This window comes from Stenella coeruleoalba, assembly GCF_951394435.1.
Source record: "Stenella coeruleoalba genome assembly, chromosome: X".
Taxonomy (NCBI): Eukaryota; Metazoa; Chordata; class Mammalia; order Artiodactyla; family Delphinidae; genus Stenella; species Stenella coeruleoalba.
The window spans coordinates 93,300,160-93,321,785 of record NC_137152.1 but is presented as its reverse complement, the minus strand read 5'-3'; the positions used below and the strand labels follow the sequence as shown (position 1 = coordinate 93,321,785).

Sequence of the window (21,626 nt, the reverse complement as noted above, 5' to 3'; positions counted from 1 at the left end):
TTCTCTTTCACTTTTACATACATTATCTCATTTAATCTTAAAACTGCCAGGCTGGTGTCATTACCTCCATTTTATAGAAGAAAACTGAGTTATAATTTGCTTCCAAACACATTAGTGGTTGAGGCAGGGCTGAAATCCAGGTTGATATTTATACTATTGTGCCGGTATACAAGCTCCTCATCTATATATCTATTGGCTTATTCAAAGATTACTTAGTCCTGTCAACTTTTGCAACACTGTGCTGTGAGTCTAAGTTTGCTTTGGATGGCTTTTAGCCCTACCCGTAACCTCCCCTATCTTGTGACTTACAGAATCTGTATCCTGGCCCACTGGCTGTTTCAGGAATACCAATCTATTTTTTTTCAGTGTGCTTGATTATCAGACAGGAAGGGAAGTGTTAGAGTTTCAGTAACTGTCTCTCAGTTGGAGAGGGGAAGAAAAGAGGGGCTGTGATAATTGCCTGTGATAATCCATTTCTTGAGAAACTGTATTATTGGTAAGTACCTGTAGTTTCTGCAATAATGCAAGGATTATCTCAGCCAACTCTTAGAATGAAGGGATTATGTAACATGGCTTTGAAGAGGTGGGGAAGTGAGGCTGAAACCAGGAAATAACTTTAGGCCTGCCATTCCAAAGGAGATTCTTAGTGGGAAACTGTCTAAGTAACAGTGTTGTGGGAAACTGAGTGGGTAGAAACAGGAAGCTGTCCTCCACAAGGGTTACACTTGTGTAGTGGTTATCAAGGGTTCTGATACTAGGCTGTCTGGGTTCAGATCCAAGCTTCACCATTTATAGCCTGTGGTAACTTGCAGGGAGTTGTTTAATTTCTCCTTGTCTCAGTTTCTGGTCTTTAAAATGGGAATAAAAATAGTACATACATCCAAGGCTGACCAAGTATTATATGAGATTATGCACGTAAAGGGTTTAGCACAGGCTAGTGCCTGGGATGCTGGGAAGGGTAAATAAATAGTAGGAGGTATTATTTTCGTTATTACAGATGTTATGATTCATCACTTGTACCTTGTGTCTTAGACAAGATTCAGCTGGGATAGTATTTGGTAAAAAAAAAAAGTGCACAATGAAAGATTATTGAATTATTACTCTGCTAAAAATGTGATGATGATAAAACTATGTGGTGGGGTTGATGGTATGGGTGGTGACAATAGGTTGAGGAAGGTTCGCAGGGAGCCTTCTGGTAACATAGGTTCAGGACAGACTCCTTATAACAAGAAAGTTCATTTGCTAGTCAGTGGAAAGAACTTAAGAGAGCTGGTTTTCAGTCCTAGCTCTGCCCCCAATAAGTTGTGTGAGCTAGGATAACTCACTTTCCTCTCTGGGTATTTCCTCATTTTTTAAAATAAAATGACCAGATGAGTGGTTGTTAACTGTGGACTGGGGGTGGGGAGTATATCAGAAAATGTTTCAAATTTTGTATCTCTGCATTTCCATCCCCCATCTTCCCTTTGTCTTCAGATCCCTTCCCCTCTTGTGAAAAACTCTGTCCTCTGGTAACCATATAGTATACAAAATACCTCATTGCACTAGTGACAGTCCTGTAACCCACAAGCCAAAGAAAGAATTGTCTTCATGTTCATTTGGGTAAGAAAGTCTAGGTGGGACACTGAGGTTGATTCAGGAATTCCTTTTGTGGATTTCTAGGTAAGTGATTCAGGAAGCCAGCTATCCCATTTCCTACCTTTGCTTAATGTATTTGGCTAATCCAGGAAGTGCTATTTGATAGCCTGAATCAAATTTCAGTAGCCTATAAATAGAATAGAAGCAAGGTATTTTTAACTCTTAGCATTTATGCTGTACATGACACAGGGCTATGAAATATTTAAGGAAAGAACTTTAAGATCTCTCTGAGAGGGACTTCCCTGGTGGTCCAGTGGTTAAGAATCCTCCTTCCAATGCAGGGGACGTGGGTTCCATCCCTGGTCGGGGAACTAAGATCCCACATGCCCACTAAGCCCACGTGCTGCAACTACTGAGTTCGCAGCCCACAACTAGAGAGAAGCCACGTGCTGCAACAAGGAGCCCGCGTGCTGCAACTAAGACCCGATGCAGCCAAAATTAAAATAAAATAGTTATTAAAAAAAAAAAAGATCTCTCTGAGAGCATTTTAAGGGAAACCTGATTGTCTTAGTCTTTATAGGTAATATGAAAGGATTTCTCTTTGTCAGACCTATTGCCTTGGATCCAAAAGTAACCCGTCTGTTCACCTCAATCTGTAAAAGCAGCTCTATGGCAGAAATATGGCTTTCTGTTGACGAAACCTACTTACTATTTACAGATGCCTTAGAAGGCAGCAGTGGGCTGGTGGTGGGGAGGGAGGAATTGAGGAGAGAGATTCACTGGACCTCAGTAAGAGAAATGGCATCCCCTTATGAGTTTATGAGACATAGAAAATGAAACAGCATCGTGTTGATTCAGCCTGGCTAGCTAATTGAAGGAAGACTTAAATGCTGGAGTCTCAGAGGAAAAGCTTTCATAATCCTGAGTCAAACGTGTGGGATCCAGCATAGTAAGGTGGAAGTGCACTAGACTGGGAATCTCATCTCTGTTCTACTTCCAGCTCTGTTACTAACTTGCTGTGTAATCTTGGGTAAGTCTGAGTTTTACTTCCCAATATATGAAGGAGGATTGGACTAGCATTGCCTCCAATATACTTGCTGGCTCTAACAGTTTGTTCCCAAGGTTCCATTATGTAATAATCGAAGCCTACCAACATGAGAACACTACAAATGGAACAGGTAAGATGAAGAGGGTGGAGCAGGGAGAGAGGGTCTGTCCTGCTTAATTAATTTATGTAGGAGAAAAGAAAGGTAATCCCTGACTGTTGGGGTAAGTGACCTTTAATGCTTAACTTCCTGTGAAATTGTTGGTTTTAGGAATATAGACTCAAAGAGAAGTGTAGAACTGCAAGTAGTGATGTTTCATTGAAGGGAGAGTATTTTTTGATTGAATGGATATGTGGAGACATGAATCCTTTTAGTTTCAATCATAAACTATTAGTTTAGTTTCAATCATAAACTATTATTCTTCAATAATAAAAAGATGAATAAATTGTATTCTGTGACAGTGAAGTGCTCTTTTAAGAAAGAGGTGGTAAATTCAGATTTGTCCTTACTGTATGTGGTGTGAAAATGGTTTGGAGACAGGAAAAACTGGATAAGGAGACCCCTGATGATGAGATCCTCAATTTAGGAAGGGGAGATTGGATGGGAGAGGCAGGAGTTGAGGCAAACTCTCAGGTTTCTGCTTTGGGCAACTGGGAAGATGATGGTGCCATTTACTGATATAGGAAATAACAGGGAAGAGTAGAACGGGTAGGAGAGTAGAAGATGATGATGATTTTAATATTTAAGAAGAAATGAAGCAAAGTTCTGAGTTATCTGAGGTTTTGGTGTAGATTCTGAGCTTTGTCATTATTCAGATAACTTTCAAATCCTGGTCATAGCATATGATGTGTAGAAAAGTGTGTGTGTGTGTGTGTGTGTGCGTGTGTGTGTGTGTGTGTGGCGGGGGTGGGGGTTGAAGGGATATGTTTGTTTGTTTTGCTTTTTTTTTTTTGCTCTCATAAGAAGAATGAGACTAAAATCCTCCTTTCCAATTATTTTGGTTCCAAACTTGATTTTTTTTCTGTTTAAATGGTTCAAAGGGGCACAGTTTTCACAAGTCTTGATAGAAAGCACACAGAGAGTTCCCAAATGTATTTTTAGTCACATTTAGTCCTTTTTGAGGTATGATAAAGTTAAACTGCTATATTTTTCCTTCTTAGAGTAGAAATTTGAAGGTATTAAATCTTGGAGAAATGGCTTTCATTCATTTGGATATCAGATGCCTGTATACCCTTCTTCTTTGCACAGCATTCGGCTCTACTTTGTCTTCAAATGCTGAGATAAAAGGTAAACCAAGAATGGAGTAGTTTTAAAATTAGGGATATTAACTGCCTTTTCAACCTACCCTATGAAAAGTGCATAACAAGTAGATGGCTTGTTATTGGAAATATTTCAGGGAGTCCATACACAAAAGATATGTTCTTACTAGTCAGCCTCATGTATAAGGTAACTGATGATAATAAACATTTTGTGGGATAAAAGCCAAACTAAAAGACACTTTCCATACCTTTCTGTGTAGTCTTTTCTAACAAAGAAGTTAATTATCCGAAACCTCATTGCCTGGTACCCAACTAACTGAAAACTTTCCTTTATTACTATCCTTAACTTTTAAGACAATTAGATAAATTTTCAAAATACAGAGATTTAAAATAAAATTTTAAAATAATTACAGAATTATTAAATCATGTCTAATGAACTTTTCATTGCAGAAGGTAATTAGAACAATGCATTTAACAAAGATTTCTAATCATAAAAGTTGAAACAATAGTATTGTCATTTCATCCTCAATAGAAACCTTCTTTATTGGTTCATGCAGGTCCCATTTCAAATCATTATTTGTGCCACCGTTTCTTTCTGTTGATTCTTTTCCTCACCTCAACAAGTAATATGAAGTGAAGTATTAAAATGAACAACAGGGCAGAAATGAGAGGAAATTGTTAGCAGAAAGGCAACATGAGGACAGTACTATAGTACTAGATTTGCTAGTAGGTTTAGTAAGTTTATAGAATAATTTGTTTGTTTTTATTGCTTTTTAAATCACCAGATGAGGGAGCCATTGCCTCCCACTGCCCCCACCCCCTCAAAATAAAACAGGCTGTTTCCTGTCACTCTACTCAGCTGCCTGCCACTTTTTCTTGAGCCCTTCCAAAGAGTGGCTCTGGTTTGCCATGTTCTACAAATACCTCTGAACTTCAGTTGACTAGAGGATTCAATTATCCTGAATGGACCAACAAGATCTGCCTGTTCTCCTAATTCTTAAGGCGCTTAGCCATAGTAGTCATATTTTATATTTTCTATCCCTTTTTTCGTGTGGGCCATGATGTTATTTACATATGGTAAACACAGGATTAATACTGACTGATTCTTGCTATGAGAGAGATTTAGGTAATAAAGTGTTCCCATCCTAGACTAAATTCTTGTCTATATGACCACAGAGATAACTCCATGTTGAATTTCTTATTTCCATGAAAACTTATTACCTAGCTTGGCTAAGTCACATTTTACATATGCAATTCCTTAAAGAAGGGACAACTATGTAGCAGTAACCTAGATTTTTAAAAACAGCTTTATTGAGATACAATTTAAAGGCTGTAAAACTTACCCTTTTAAAGTATACTGGGCAGTGGTTTTTAGTATATTCACAAAGTTGTGTAACAGCCACAACTATCAAATTCCAGAATAGTTACATTACCACCAAAAGAAACCCCAAATCCATTCAGTAGTCACATCTCATTCTCCCCTCCCTCCAGCCCCTGGCAACCACTAATCGATTTTCTGTCCCTATGGATTTGTCTATTCTGATATTTCACATAAATGGAATCATACAATATGTGGTCTTTTGTGGCTGGCTTCTTTCACTTAGCTTAATGTTTTCAAGGTTCATTCATGTAGCATGTATCAGTATTTCATTCTTTCTTATGGCTGGATAATATTCCATTGTATGGATGTATCACAGTTTATCCATTCATCAGTTGATGGACATATGGAAGTAATCTAGATTTAGCAATCTTTGTCATAAGATACAGGATAAAAATTAAAATATCTTATTGATTTTTTTCAGTTAATCCTCCTCAGGATTTTGAAATAGTGGATCCTGGATATTTAGGCTATCTCTATTTGCAATGGCAACCTCCACTGTCTCTGGATAACTTTAAGGAATGCACAGTAGAATATGAATTAAAGTATCGAAACATTGGTAGTGCAAGCTGGAAGGTAAGTAAAGCATGCACTTAAGATATTGGAATGATTATTAGTTTTCTTGTGATTCCTGATGTCAGTGTCTACTTTTATTCCTGTATCTCAATAGCTATTATTAAGATATAAGCTGCATGCTAATGAGAACCTACTGTATAGCACAGGGAACTCTAACTCGCTGCTCTGTGGTGACCTAAATGGGAAGGAAATCCAGAAAAGAGGGGGTATACGTATACAGCTGAATCACTTTGCTGTACAGCAGAAACTGACACAGCAGTGTAAAGCAACTATACTCCAATAAAAAAAAAAAAGAATATTCTTCACAGTTTCACCACATTTTCCTCCTGAATTATCTAGGCATAAAATGGCAATTCGTTTATTTGTATTGGAAAAGAGTGGACATTTCAGTTATTTCTGAAATAGTAATTACAATGTCCATTGCATTAAATCAGCTTTTGATTGATTTATGACTCATTAAAGTATTGTATCATGGAATAAAAGTTCTTAAGAAAAAAAAAAAAAAGCTGCATGCCTGCTGCTATCTCCTGTGCATCCTGCAACATCTGTTTTCACCCCACCCAGTATTAAGTCTACCATTGGAAATACAGGAAAAAAGAAAACTTGGTCCCATAGAATACGGACTTGAAGAGTACTTACACATTTTACCATATTTCAAAGTTACTTATATACCTGTATATGGGTCTTATATATGCTACTGGGCTATGTGAGCTTTTGCTCTGTAGGAATCAAGCCTTATTTATCTTTGTACTCTCCCTACAGAACACAGCATGGTTCTGTGCATATATTGTATTAAGTGCTCAGTGAAGGTTTACTGAATTAACTATTTACATAGTCAACAAGCATGTTTATTCAAAGATTTTGGTTGTACAAGGCATTCTGTTACCTTCCTAATTCAGCTAGGTAGTTTCAAGGGACAATTCAAATCAAACATTCATTGTGCAACTTTTTTCTCCAAGCACTCCACTAGCTAGGTATCGGTAATAGAAGGATAAATGATACATGATTTTAGTCCTTCAGGAGGTCACACTTTGTCTGGCTTTCTTCAGTTACCTCCAAGATTTTATATGATTCCTGAAGAGTTCATATGATATTTGAAATGTGATAAATTGTCATGTAATAGGCATATGGTACATGAAAATTCTCTCTCAATTTCAACTTGACGGTTATAGCTCAAAAGTTCCTCCCATAGAGCCTTTTTTGTCTTCCAGAAATTTTTTTATTGAGATGCTACGATTCAAATGATCTCATCAAATGATATAATATGCAGAAGTGAACTCTGCCAGAAATATATCTGGGACATTTTATCAGATAATCATCAGGAATTTCTTAGATATTGGGAACTCTCCAGGGTGTTAATGACTTTTTAGCCTTATTAATGTGGCTCATGATACCATTATTGTTTTAAGCTTAACTTTGTCTCATCTTTTTATCAAACAGACCATCATTACTAAGAATCTACATTACAAAGATGGATTTGATCTTAACAAAGGTGTTGAAGCAAAGATACACACACTTCTGCTAGGGCAATGCACAAATGGATCAGAAGTTCAAAGTTCATGGTCAGAAGCTACTTATTGGATATCACCACAAGGTTAAAACAAAGCTCTCTTTTCATATTTAATACTTTCAGAACAATCTATATGGGAAGTAAGTCCCTTAACCTTTATACATCAGATTACATGTACAATTGAGAATGTGGCACAAAAGAGAATCCTTCTTAGGAGTGGGTGACTGGCCTTTTTGAATTCTTTATATCAGCAAACACATGTGGCAAAACCTACATCTTATTAGGTTAATATAGTTCCCAGTTTGGGGCTCATATTAGTAAATATGCATGTGACTATTTATGCAACTGCTCAGAGCATCCTAGAATTATTAATTTAGTACTTTTGCATATGCTTACACTAGTACCAGTAAATAAGCCCTCAAAAGTTTTTGATTTTTCATGTCCCACTTACAGTGAAGTGATTTGCAACAACTTCCTTTTGGAATATTCCTGATTATGTTGATTGCTAAATCAAGTGGAGAGGTCAAAGGAAATGAAATAAAATTGCATAGTTATTTCCCATATGATTCATCGTCATGTCTTTCAAGCATTCACAGTTTTTTCATTTCTTAGGAAATCTGGAAACTAAAATTCAGGATATGTATTGTGTATATTACAACCGGCAACATTTACTTTGCTCTTGGAAACCTGGCATGTGTGTCCATTCTGATACCAATTACAACTTGTTTTATTGGTAAGTATTTTTATAATAAGAATTCCATATTAGGAAGATATCTATCAAAATTAATTCACAGTATGAGTAACTGTATTTTCATTAAATTAAATTCATTGTATCTTTTCAGAGTTGTATTTATGATGAAGTTTATTTACAATTATTTGGGATTATCAATGGGAATAAGTAGGTTTAGGCTGTAGCTACTAGAAGGCACTCTATGGGCGATAATAAGGAATGCAGTCATTGTTTCTGTACTGGATTAAATATTTTGTATCTTTTAGATAGATGGAGTTATAACCTAAAAAGTTTTGGCATATTTCATATTCTTGCCTTTTGATCCTTTTTCTGACTTCTCTACGTTTGTTAACTGTCACTAAGGCTTTTAAACTTACAACCATCTTGAATCTTCTATCTCCTTCATTCCTTAATTTTTTCATGGTAACATTAATCACCATAATCAACAATGACACTGCTTTGCAAGGTCTCACATCTGTTCTTTACTTCCCATTTCTACTGTAAGAACTCTTCTTCAGGCTTACCTCGTTCCACACCTGGATGATTGCCATAGCCTCCCAAATGATGGTCTCTCTGCTTCTAGTCTCTCCCCTTCCTATTCATTCTGCACACTGTAGCCAGATTTATCTTCCTATTCTTCTATTTTCATATGCCATTCTTTTGCTCAAAAACTTGCCGTGGCTACTCATTGCCTCCAGGATAAAGTCTAGGCCATTCAAGTCTCTGCCTCACTGCATCACTGCCTTTCCAACATTACCTTCTACTACCACCAATGTGAATGTTCTGCTCCATTTAGACCCATCTCTACATATTTTTCTACCCATGTTATGATTGATCTTTTATGCCTTTGTGTGCATTGGTACCTAGAATACCATCTGACTCTCTCTTTCACTAACCCTTATCCATCCTTCAAGACCCATTTGGTATTCAATTTCATTAACCCTTTACTGCTCACATTAGCTTCCGTTCAGTTTTTCTCTGAACTATTACTTATTATAGTTCTTAACTACTTATTGTCTAGATGACCTTTAAATTTTTGTCTCCTTCCTCTCTTAAATTTTTAAGAGATTGGTGGGCACAAACTATTTCTGATACTTCTCTTGACCGTCTCTGCTGTGCTATGCCCATAGTAGATTATCGCTAAATAGTCATTAAATGAATGAACCAAATGATGATAATAACATCGGTAAGTTGATAGACAAGTATCAGAACTTATGCATTTTTAAATAACAGAAAAAACAAGAGAGGACAAAGCATTACTCTTTGTTGAGTCTCAGGCACAAATTATCATGGTGTTTTTCTTTAGAAAATTACAATGTATAAGCAATAAGGTATAAGCTATTAACAATCTCCTGAGTACTGGGTTCTAATCCATATTATGGCATCACTTAACTTAGTGGTCTCGGGCAAACAATTTCTTGTTTTGGGGTCTCAGTTTCCTCATCTGGAGTTGGATGGGTCAATTTCTAAGTTCTAATTTATTTGTTAATTAAATAAATTCAATAAATATTAAGCAATTATTAAATGCCAGGCATTGTTCTAGATAAAAGGAAGTATGAATAAGGCAAAGTCCCTGCCCTCTTGTTCATTGTAGCTCATGTTTAACATAACTTTATCCTCACCTTAGTAAAGTAGAGAGGAATAAATATTGACATTTTAGAGACTGGAAAATAAGGGTACCGTGAGGCTTTCCACTGGCATAAAGTAAATTATGTAAAGTCCAGCCTAGAAGGCAAATATCCCAAACTCTAACCAGGTGAACTAAACCAGAGAGTACAATTTTGCAGACTTGGCCTAAAATAAATACTTGGCATAAAGTGAATTCAGTAGAGTCCTGATATTTGTACCAGCACCTTATCAGCTGCTAGATTAGCCTCATTGCAAACGGAATTTTGGCTGCTTTTAAGATAATGTCAATTTGTATTACAAGTTATTCTTTAGGAAAATAAACCAGGCATTTGTTCCTTTGGAAATCAGTAGGGAAATTCTCCCCTAATTCCCATTAGCTTTATTACTGAAAAGAGGTTAACTTTCAATGATATGGCAACATTTCTTGTCTAGGAGAATGGGAAGTTAGATATTTACTTGCCAAACAACTCCTCTTTTTCTTTTTGAGCCCCTGTTGGCTTTTCTGAGGTTTATCTCTTGATGTGTATTATATCCTCAGAGGATTTTAATTCATTTTATTAAACATAATGATATTTTGTAAGTCTGCTTTTATTTTTTGTCAAAAAATTTTCTCTTAAATTTTAAAAATTTTATATATCTTTTATATTTAATTTTTGTTTTATATTGGAGTATAGTTGATTTACAATGTTGTGTTAGTTTCAAGTGTACAGCAAAGTGATTCAGTTATACATATACATATATCCATTCCTTTTCAGACTCTTTTTCCATATAAGTTATTACAGAATATTGAGTAGAGTTCCCTGTGCTATATAGTAGGTAATTGTTGATTTTCTATTTTATATATAGTAGTGTGCATATGTTAATCCCAAACTCCTAATTTATCCCTTCCCCCTTTGGTAACCATAAGTTTGTTTTTGAAGTCTGTGAGTCTGTTTCTGTTTTGTAAATAAGTTCATTTGTATCATTTTTTTAGATTCCACATATAAGTGATATCATATGATATTTGTCTTTCTCTTTCTGACTTACTTCACTTAGTATGATAATCTCCAGGTCCATCCATGTTGCTGCAAATGGCATTATTTCATTCTTTTTTTTTTATGACTGAGTAATATTCCATTGTATATATGTACCACATCTTCTTTATCCATTCCTCTGTTGATGGACATTTAGGTTGCTTCCATGTCTTGGCTACTGTAAATAGTGCTGCTGTGAACATTGGAGTGCATGTATCTTTTTGAATTAGTTTTCTCCAGCTATATGACTGGAGTGGGATTGCTGGATCATATGGTAGTTCTATTTTTAGTTTTTTAAAGAACCTCCATACTGTTTTCCATAGTGGTTGTACCAATTTACATTCCTACCAACAGTGTGGGAGGGTTCCCTTTACTCCACACCCTCTCCAGCATTTATTGTTTGTAGACATTTTGATGATGGCCATTCTGAGTTGTGTGGGGTGATACCTCATTGTAGTTTTGATTTGCATTTCTCTAATAATTAGCGATGTTGAGCATCTTTGCATGTGCTTTTTGGCCATCTTGTAAGTCTGCTTTTAAATCTGTTTTCTTATTAAAAAATCCGTTTTCTTCTAATAAGTTCTCCAGTACAATAGAAAAAAAGCAGTATCATTTAGGATTATCATTATAAACCCCATATTTTCTTAATAGGAATCTTATTCTTTGATTCTCAAATCCTGTTCATGAGTCAACATAACCCAAGTATATGAGTAAGAATTCTTGCCTTATATCTGAGATTTTATAAAGACTCCCACCAGATTGTAAGCTCTGTAAAATCATGGCCTATCTCTACTTTCCTTACTATTGTAGCCCTAGCACTTATCATAGGATCTGGCACATAGTTGGTGCTCAATGAGTATTGTATGTTATTAAATGATTTTTTTATTTACCTAGTATCTTACAATAATTGAAAATTGAATACCATGCTACTAGAAGATATTGGTAAACACAGTTCTTACAACACTTCTTTTTACAGGTATGAGGGCTTGGACCATGTGTTACAGTGTGCTGATTACATCAAGGCTAATGGAAAAAATATTGGATGCATATTTCCCTACTTGGAGTCATCAGACTGTAAAGATTTCTACATCTGTGTTAATGGATCATCAGAATCCCAAGTTATCAGACCCAGCTATTTCATTTTTCACCTTCAAAATATAGGTGAGGTAAACAAACAACTTCAGAATGTTTCCAGTTTAGGCCATTTACAATTGACCATGTGGAAGAGAAGAGATAGAGATAGAGATAAAGGAGATACCTACAGAAATGCAAAGCCAGAAAACTGGGGGCCAACAGAGTATGAGGAAGCACTGATTAAATATGAAAGTATGGAAGATAAGGAATTGAATGAGTATAAAGTATCATTTTCATTTAGAACTCACAATTTGTTTCCCAGCTTGAGTCTCTCTGCTATATTTTTTTTTTTTTTTTTTTTTTTTGTGGTACGTGGACCTCTCACTGTTGTGGCCTCTCCCGTTGTGGAGCACAGGCTCCCGACGCGCAGGCTCAGCGGCCATGGCTCACGGGCCCAGCTGCTCCGCGGCATGTGGGATCTTCCCAGACCGGGGCACGAACCCGCGTCCCCTGCATCGGCAGGCGGACTCTCAACCACTGCGCCACCAGGGAAGCCCCTGCTATAAAGTATTTTTGTCCAGTGTTGGTGATGGAGTAATTATGGGATCACTTATTCCAGGCCTCAATAGGCAAATGGGTGGATATTTTCTGAGTTTGTGTTCTCAGTCCTAACAGTTATGAGAATGACAGGTTCTAGGGTCAGCCATACCTGGGTCTGAATCTTGAATTTACCACTTCCTAGCTGTATGACTTTGGGCGAGTTACTTTTAACGTGTTTCAATTCCCTTATCAGTAAAATGAGGATAATAGAGGACCACCTCATAGATTTATTGTGAGACATGAATAAGTTTATGATGTAACATTCCTGGTTCACTGCCTGACACATCATAAGCTCTAAATAAGAATTAGCTATTAATAAAAATAGTAGTAGTAATATGTTGTGGTAGTTGTTTCTAGTGTTATAAAATGGAAAAATGACTGTAATGATTTGGATCATCTAACTTTTCTCTTGGACTTAAATATTTGTCAATATGTGACTTATCAAAAAATGAGTTCCCCAAATAACCAGGTTTCTTAATAAACTAATCTTGGTTGGCAAGCAGCTTTGATTTTAATTCACATTATAGTGAATAGTCTTGAGCCACCTAATTTATCCTGGAGGCTTCTGTTAGTAAGTGTCCCTAGCTTTTGATAAGGGCCACTGCTAAACTTTAATAACCTCCATGTTGAAATTATTTCCTTCTGCTTTTCAGTTAAACCTTTGCCACCAGACGACCTTAGTCTTACTGTGAAGAATTCAGAGGAAATTAACCTGAAGTGGAGCATTCCCAAAGGACCTATTCCAGCAAAGTGTTTCATTTATGAAATTGAATTCATAGAAGATGATACTGCCTGGGTGGTATGGATATTGCATTTATTTGAGAAAATCATGAACATAGCCTTTTAAATAAAATGGCAAACATAAGAACCAAAATCAGTTGCTATCCACATGAAGAATAGAACATGACATGTACCTTAGTTTAACTTCCAGAAAACCAAATAATCAAATAATCTAGTGGACAAAAGAAAGATGCTTGCAGTCTGAAAGTATTATCAATCAATTATACCAATTTTAAAGCTACATAGGTCCTTAGAGATAATCTAGTCACTTGTTTCCAATATTATGTCAAAAAATTAAAGTTGTCAAGCACATGCATAAGACGGATTGCGAAGAGGCCTCATGTAAAAAGAACACAAAGCAAGAAGCACAAACAAACATAAAAACCACTTCTTGAGGAGCAACTATCAGGTCAAAATCAGAATAGAGCCTGGCAGGGCTACCAGAGAATTGCTTGTAGCAGGGAAGAGAGGCTAACTGGGGAAGTAAGCCATGGTTCCAAGACTGATTACCCCCCAGCGCCAGCAATGTGATGATGCCTTTAGCCCCACTGCATTATATGTTAATTTTATTCATTGGTTTCCAACTTAGGGAGTGGTGGAGACAAGTAGGTGAGCCATTATTTCTAATCAATTCATTTCACTTACAGATGAGAAAACTGGGAGTTGAATATATTTACAAGTCCCAAGGAAGTGAGTTGACTTACAATCAAATTACACAGCTAGAACTAGAATCCAGATCTTATTCCCAGTCCACTTTAACCTACATTACATTGTGCTGTCTCCCAAGAAAAGTTACAACAAAAGAAAAGCTGGTATTTTGGATGAGAAACACTCTTCAGCTCTTTGAGATGCAAAATTTAAGTAATCACTTCAGTGATTTTTTTTCTTTTGGTTGTTTTGAGATCATCCAGCCTTGTGTATTCTCATATTGGAAGGGGTAGTTTCATGTCAAGCCCTGAGCACTATTACACTGGTCTTATGATGATTAACCAAAATAAGAGTAAGGGAAAAAAGAAGCTTTGTGTATACGAACTCTACAGTTTCCATAGAAACAACATTCACATGATGACTCTTTTGGCTAACTCAGTATATATAGCATTTTCCAATTTATGGAATCTGGGAAATTTGACACTAATCCAAAATGGGTGTCATAAGCACCAAAACTACCTAGGAATTTTGCCCTGTCACACATGCCCTTTACTACTAGTAATCCATTATCACTATAGAAAAAAATTTAAATATAAATAAAGAAGAAAAATGAAAAATAAAACACCATACAGAGAGATAACCACTGTTAGGATTTTGGTATATACCTTTCTAGTCATTTGATGCATTTCTTTCATGTAACAAAACCCACTTAGAAAATGACAAATCAAATGGGGTGTGGCTAGCTGCAGTTAGATCAAATAATGATATCTCATTTTTACCTTGGCTTTCAGACTACCACAGTTGAAAATGAAATAAACATCACAAGAACATCAAATGAAAGCCACGAATTATGCTTTTTAGTAAGGAGCAAAGTAAATATTTATTGCTCAGATGATGGAATATGGAGTGAGTGGAGTGATGAACAATGCTGGAAAGGTATAAGATAAAATAACAGTAACTAGAGTATTTCTAGCACTGTTTGAGGAAGAAGATGCCTTACTGGATGTCATAGGTCACTACAGTTCAGTGACACTGGTTATGAAGGTCATAGGGTCAAATCTTCATTATTTTTTTATTGAAGTATGAGTTATAGGTGTACAATATAGTGATTCACAATTTTTAAAGGTTATATATACTCCATTTATAGTTATTATAAAATATTGGCTATATTCCATATTTTTATAGATGTCTATAACATTAATTGAGCTGTATCTTTTCCACATTCCAAGAGTTAACAGATTCTGTTTGATTCTTCCTACTTTCATTTGACAAACTAATCTTACCTGTTTTGCCTTGATTTTACTAGTGGATTACTTTCCAGTGGTAGTCTTAGCTCCAAAGTATGGTGGCACTATTCTCGAGCTTCTTATATACTAACTAGATGTTAACCAAATCTGCATGTATTAGTACCAATTGTAGTCGTACATTTACTCTGAAGTTTTACTTACAAGTATATATGTACTTTATCAGAATCTTGACATTATTGTGTGCCTTCTTTATATGGTTTGAAAAACTATGTGCTCATTATTCAAATTTTTTATAGTCTGTGCCTTTTCCCTATTGAGAGTTAAAGGAATCCATTTATACAATTTTAGAAAGAAGGAACAATCATAAAATATGTTGACATGGTTATTGAAGAAAATATATTTAAAAAAAGAACAGTAACTAAACTATTTTGCTAACTATTGGCTAGCAAAATAATTTTCTCTCAGTGTATTTTGTAATTATGGAAGTCAAAATACTCTTGCATATAGTCTATAAACAGAGAAGATAAATTAGCAATCACCACAATCGAACATAGATTTATGGAAAATCTAATGTTCAGTTTTAACTAGTTTAAGAGTCTTGTTATAGTTCAGTCATCAACATCTTGTTTTTCTGACTGTCAGTAAAGAGAATATGCTAGTTCTTTGCAGGGAAGCCTATTTTAATCAATATTTTCCTATGCTTTCAATTTTCAAGAGAACAAATCTTAAAGCAAGGATAGGTAGCATACACTTGTTTTTGAGTGTCTGGTACTGTGCCTAATGAATATTTTTCTAATTAATATGTCATCATTAGTAAAATGAACATTCCGTTCACTTCCAACACTGATTTAAAGTGACTTATGATAAAAAACATGTTTAAATTAAATATATTTGGGATTGACGTGTACACACTGCTATATTTAAAATAGATAACCAACGAGGACCTACTGTATAGCACAGGGAACTCTGCTCAGTACTCTGTAATAACCTAAATGGGAAAAGAATTTGAAAAAGAATAGATACATGTATATGTATAACTGAATCACTTTGCTGTACACCTGAAACTAATACAACATTGTTAATCAACTAGACTCCAATATAAAATTAAAAATTAAAAAAAGAAAATAAACTTTCATAGAAGACAAAAAATAGCAATATAAGCTAAAAAATCTTGAGAATGAGGCAAAATATTATTGTACTTCACAGTATACTGGCTTTATCAATAGAAAATATTAATAGTTGTTTGAAATTGAAGGAGATTAACTCAGCATTGTTCTTTCACGTAAAGGTATATAAATACATATACAGATATAGATGCAAACATAATGGCATTTCTATCAATCATCTCCTTTTATGTTGTTCCATTATAATAGAATTTGTGTTTGACTGTAATCTCCCTATTAATATAGTGGTATCATTGTTCTCTTTCATACACGAAATATTTATTAAGCACTTACTATGTGTCAGACTCTTTCAGGCACTGGAGATATAGCAGTAAAAAAAAAATCCTTGTCCTCATGGAATTTATATTTTATTCCCAAGTTGAGTAGAGATAGACAATAAATAAAGAAGCCAAATATATCATATAATCAGGGCCATGGAGAAAAAATAGGAAGAGAGAGGAAGAACTCAATTAACTAAAGATATATGGAATCAGAAAGAATACTTACTTGTACTGTTTTTCATTTTTGTCACTAATATAAAAAATCTGGAGACTCTGTGGAACTGACATTGAGAAAGTCATGCCCTGAATTATATCTTGTTATTATTCAGTGCATGGTTTAAAGTAGATATGGTGAGTTTTTAGGCATATCCTCAAAATATACATCCTTTTATGTATTTTATATGCAATCTTTTTTTTTAAATTGAAGAATAGTTGATTTACAATGTTGTTTTTTTGTTTTTTGTTTTTGTTTTTTAAATTTTTTTAAATATACACTTAACCATGTTATTTATGACAGATTTCTTTTGCCCTGATGGGTATCTCTTGGTAGAATCTTAATAAATTTCAGATTAGGAACAACGACTTTCCTGAGATGCATGTGGTCTTTAGTTCTTTTGGACATTTCTTATTGGATGTTTTAAGTTATAGAAAAATAGCACAATAATTTTTTTTGGAAATGACTATAAGATTAACTCTACTGAAACTTCACAAAAGAAGCCTGTTTTCCCACTGTTAATTTTGCATGCCAAAAAACTTACGTTATTAGTCATTTCTCTGGATTATATCGTTGCAATTCTTAACTGAACTGAGCCTATGAATTTGGTAATTTTCTAGTAGAAAATAAGATCCCAAGGGAATAGGACAAAGAAAAATGTGGGGTTGGAGGTAGGTTTGAGTATAGATATAGGCCTAGGATTCAAAGTGTTCCATAGTATTTCAAAACATGTGGGAGATACTAGTTTTAGAAGGACAAGCTTTGTGTACTTTTTAAGTTTATCTAGTGATTGCTCATTTCTTGCTATGCAGACAAACCATTAAAACTTCATCCCTAAAAAAAGAAAAGAAAAAAAAGAAGAGAAAAACCTCATCTCTTTAGGATCCAGAATGTGAGGCAACTTTAAAAACATGACCTTTAAAGACTAGCTCCATTATTTGCACTGAGACTTTTATTGAAGACCTGCTTTCACTCACTACATCATTGTATGATATAATGTAAACATTTGAGTTATTGAGAGTTAAGAGATACATACACAAGACATGTTTATCTAATCACTTGGCTAACGTTTTATCGTTTTGATATTATGAAAAATTCGCAAGGTCAAATTTTAAACAAAATCATATAAGAAAATAAGAATGGGGCTTTAGGTAGTTATTTTTCTAAGCAAAATAAAGAGCTGTCACAGTTCAGTAAAGTAGTATAGCAAAAAAGTGCACAAATGAAAGGAATGCTGTTCTCAAGCATCACCATGGTATCTAGGTACTGGCAAATATGGTAGAAGTTGCCAAGTTTGACTCAGTTCTTCACCATTTACTAGTTTACTTATAAAATAATTCAGTTTTTAAAATAATTGTACACATCTAACCCTTCCCCCTTTTTTGGTGATTTTAATCCTAGGTAACACATGGAAGGAAACCTTAATATTTTTCATGATACCATTGGCTTTTGTCTCATTACTTGTTTTGTTAATAACTTGCCTTATTTTGTATAAGCAAAAAAGTTTGCTGAAAACGGTAAGTTGTATGACATTACAATGTTTAGTCTGAGATAGTAGATAAAAAATATTTTGCATTTAGAACTGATGGACCTACATTTTATAATTTTGCCTGTACACTGTGAGTGTTCATTGATGTTGTGTAGACTATGATAATGTCTTCAGGGAAAGTACAGTAATTTAAAAAATCAACCCTAAAAAGCTACGTTTTGGGGTGGATTTACTTTTGAATGGAATATAAGAATAATGTTGTAGAACATGAAACACTATTTACCTCTAGATAAAGGAAAAATATGAGAATTACAGGAGAAAAGCAGGATTGGGGAAAGGAAAGAGTGACTTAAAACGGACATAGACTGAGATATACTACTAGTGTGCCACAGGCAAAAGATCACAAAGATTAAAAAAACTTGGTGCGTACCCTCCAAGAGCTCACACTCTAGTTGGAGGAGCTAGAATCTATACAAAAAAATATAACCTTCATTATGAGCTGATTTTATCTGATTGCTTTTTGAGTTATACAGATAATGCCATAGAATTTCAGAAGATGGAGGGACCACTATGGGTTGGTGAGCTTTAAGGAGGAAGTGTGACTTGGAGAAAAAAAATATCTTAATGCCAGGTCTTTTAAAGATAAAGAGAACTGTGAATGTGTGTGAAATGTTTTGCTTTATTTCTCTGCTGAATGCTTTTTTGTCTATTTCTCTGAGTTATTAATCTAAGTGAAATAGTTTGTGTTATTAATGACTGTTAATAATGGAGCTCTTTCTTAATTTCAGATTTTTCATACCAAAAAAGAAGCTTCTTCTAATCAGGTGATACAGTGCTGACTCAGTAAATTCCAGGGTTATGGCCAAATGTTAAACAAGAGTCTTATCAAACTGAATTTTTTCCCCAAATGTTGAATAAATCTTATCTTGAAAGCATTGTTGTATTTAAATAAGCATTAGATTATTAAAATCCTCAACTAGTAGCAAATTATCTGAATCCTATTAACAGATTTTTTTCTTGTTAAAAAACAAAGTTCAACCAATTAAATTGACAATCTAATTGGCTTTATTAGATGATTGTGAATCCGGCAGTATCCCATCTAGCAAGTAGAAGGGTGCTCTGAGGGGTTGTACAAAATAAAAGGTTTTTATAGGAAGAAGGATGGGACAAGGTCCTATTAGCAAAAGAAAAAAGAAAAGATTATTTTTAGACCAAGACATCTTTTCTGAGGGGGAAGGGAAAGGAAAGGGTTTTATCATGCAGATTGCCTCTTCTTCCTCTTAGGGGATGTAGAGGGCCCATGTGGCAGATGACCTCATTGGTGCTGACCAGAAAATTCCAGGCTGGTTGATTAAGATTACATTTCTGGGGAAGGTCAAAACTGCAGTTAGGTTAGTTGTTAAATCTAGGTTTGGTATCATGGGCTTTAGCACAAGTTATGCCTTTTTGGGCCTGTGGTTTTTCTCTTTAACATTCCTCAATCCAAGATGAGAGTGCTGCATGTAGAAAAGTCAAGGGAGGGGTCAGAATCTAATCTGTGATGTATTCATAAAGCAATGTGATTTTGTGACTTTCACTGAGCCATAGAGATATTGTCAAATCTTGGAAGATGAGATTCTAGTTTTTTTTAACATTGCACTTGGGATGAAATTATTCACCATGAATAAGGTTGTTTGGCTTTAAAAATAACCTGTGAAGAGGATTAATAAGAAGCAAGAAGTTTTAAATACATTCATAGTCTAAATGTGTGCTTCACGTTTCATCAAAAGGTGGGAAGAATGCAGTGCTTAAAAGGCTGAAAATAATGAAATGACTAGAGATCATATTTGAAATATTCAGATGTCACAAACTACACAATACAAGCCTGAGAGTTTCCTATACTAGTTGGCAGGCAGTATTTCCTACCTTCTGATGGTGTGATTTTTTTTTTTTTTTTTTTAGTTCAGAGACCAAAAGGCACAAGCCTCTGAAATCAGTAAGAAGCCTTTCAAATTATATGCAAACTTCAGACTAATTGACAGTTGACTTCTAGGAGAAGACGTGGCAACCTAGTTATAGATAGTTACTTTAAAATTTAGAGAATAATGACCTACAGATTACAATCAAGTTTTAATTTGGATCAATATCTAATATTATTCATAATGGTTCTACTCTGTGGTCCACAGACCAATAGAGTGGGCATTACCTGGGAGCTTATTAGAAGAAATGCAGAATTCGGACCCCAACCCAGACACACTCAATTAGCAATCTGCATTTTAACAACATCCCCAGGTGATTCATTTGCACGTTCAATTTGAAAAACACTAATATATTCCAGTATTCTAGAATGAAAAAGACTAAAATAATATAATGGAGAGGTAAGCCCATGGGCAGAGTAACTATAGCTTTGACTATCATTGGCACTGATCATCTATCTCTAAAAGGGGAAAAAAGAGCTAAAACTGAGATGTAAACCAGAATACCATCCTCTACTATCACTTGTAATCAGTGATAGGATGCACCACCATTTCCTTAAGTAGACCTATCCTTGTTAAACATTAAAACCCCCAAGGTAATATGAATTAAGACATAACATGTTTGGCAAATTACTCTCAATTCAGGGCTTGCTAAAGTTGTTCTTAGTGTGTTAAGGGATTGTGGGGAGGAAGAAGGAGTGTGGAAGGGAGAGGTCATGGCTAGGCAGGGAAGATCGCAGGCAATCCCATCCTTGGAGGCTGAGTGGGTCTTTGGGACCTAGTATTTCAATTCCCCTGTTCAGAACGTGCATAGCAAGCTCTTCTAATCAAAGATTTCTGGAATCCCTGCCATAAACTTAGCAGTCCCTACCAGAATTGCCCCAATAAACTGGCTATAACAACCATGTGGCACCAAATCTGGACAGAGCTGGACCTTGCAAAAGGACCCCTGGAACTCCTGGCCTGCTAGCTGTATAGGTTTATTAACCTTTAAGTAATGTGACCCCAAATTTTCTGAAATTGAATTTTTTGAAATTGAATTTTTTGAAATCGCTCTCTCATTTTTGTTTTGCATTATGATAGAGTTTTAAGGTACTGAATATTTCCCAAATGCTTGGTATATACAGAGTGCCTTAAGCCATGGTCCCCCTCTTGGCCATCTGTCTTCTGCCACCTAGGGCTGCCCTAGCCCCTTACTTTGAACCCCCCTCCCCTGGGCTATCCCAGCAACTAAGGAATAATACCTTTTATATCAGGAGTTCCTTAGGATCCTACTCTTGGGCAAAAGTGAGCGAGGATGGCTGCATGGGTATGTGTTCTGTGCAGTTACACAGGGCCCTATTCTTGGATGCTTGGAAGGGCCTCAGCCATGGTTTAATGATCTGCTGTCACCATCTTGAAATTTTTAATCATTTTTGAAGAAGGGGCCCCATATTTTACTCTTTACTGTGTTCTGTTA

General features: G+C 35.4%; 1 protein-coding gene across 1 annotated transcript; it reads left to right on the top strand.

Annotated features, from left to right (window-relative positions):
* Positions 1–3,799: 3,799 nt before the first annotated feature.
* IL13RA2 (interleukin 13 receptor subunit alpha 2) lies at positions 3,800–20,237 on the top strand (the record flags this gene model as incomplete). Its single annotated transcript, XM_079911003.1, has 9 exons — positions 3,800–3,908; positions 5,683–5,834; positions 7,275–7,428; positions 7,957–8,077; positions 11,693–11,877; positions 13,044–13,189; positions 14,610–14,754; positions 18,125–18,240; positions 20,154–20,237. The coding sequence occupies exons 1-9, from the start codon at positions 3,815–3,817 to the stop codon at positions 20,235–20,237; spliced, it is 1,197 nt and encodes a 398-aa protein (XP_079767129.1). The 5' UTR covers positions 3,800–3,814.
* Between the last annotated feature and the right edge of the window lie 1,389 nt (positions 20,238–21,626).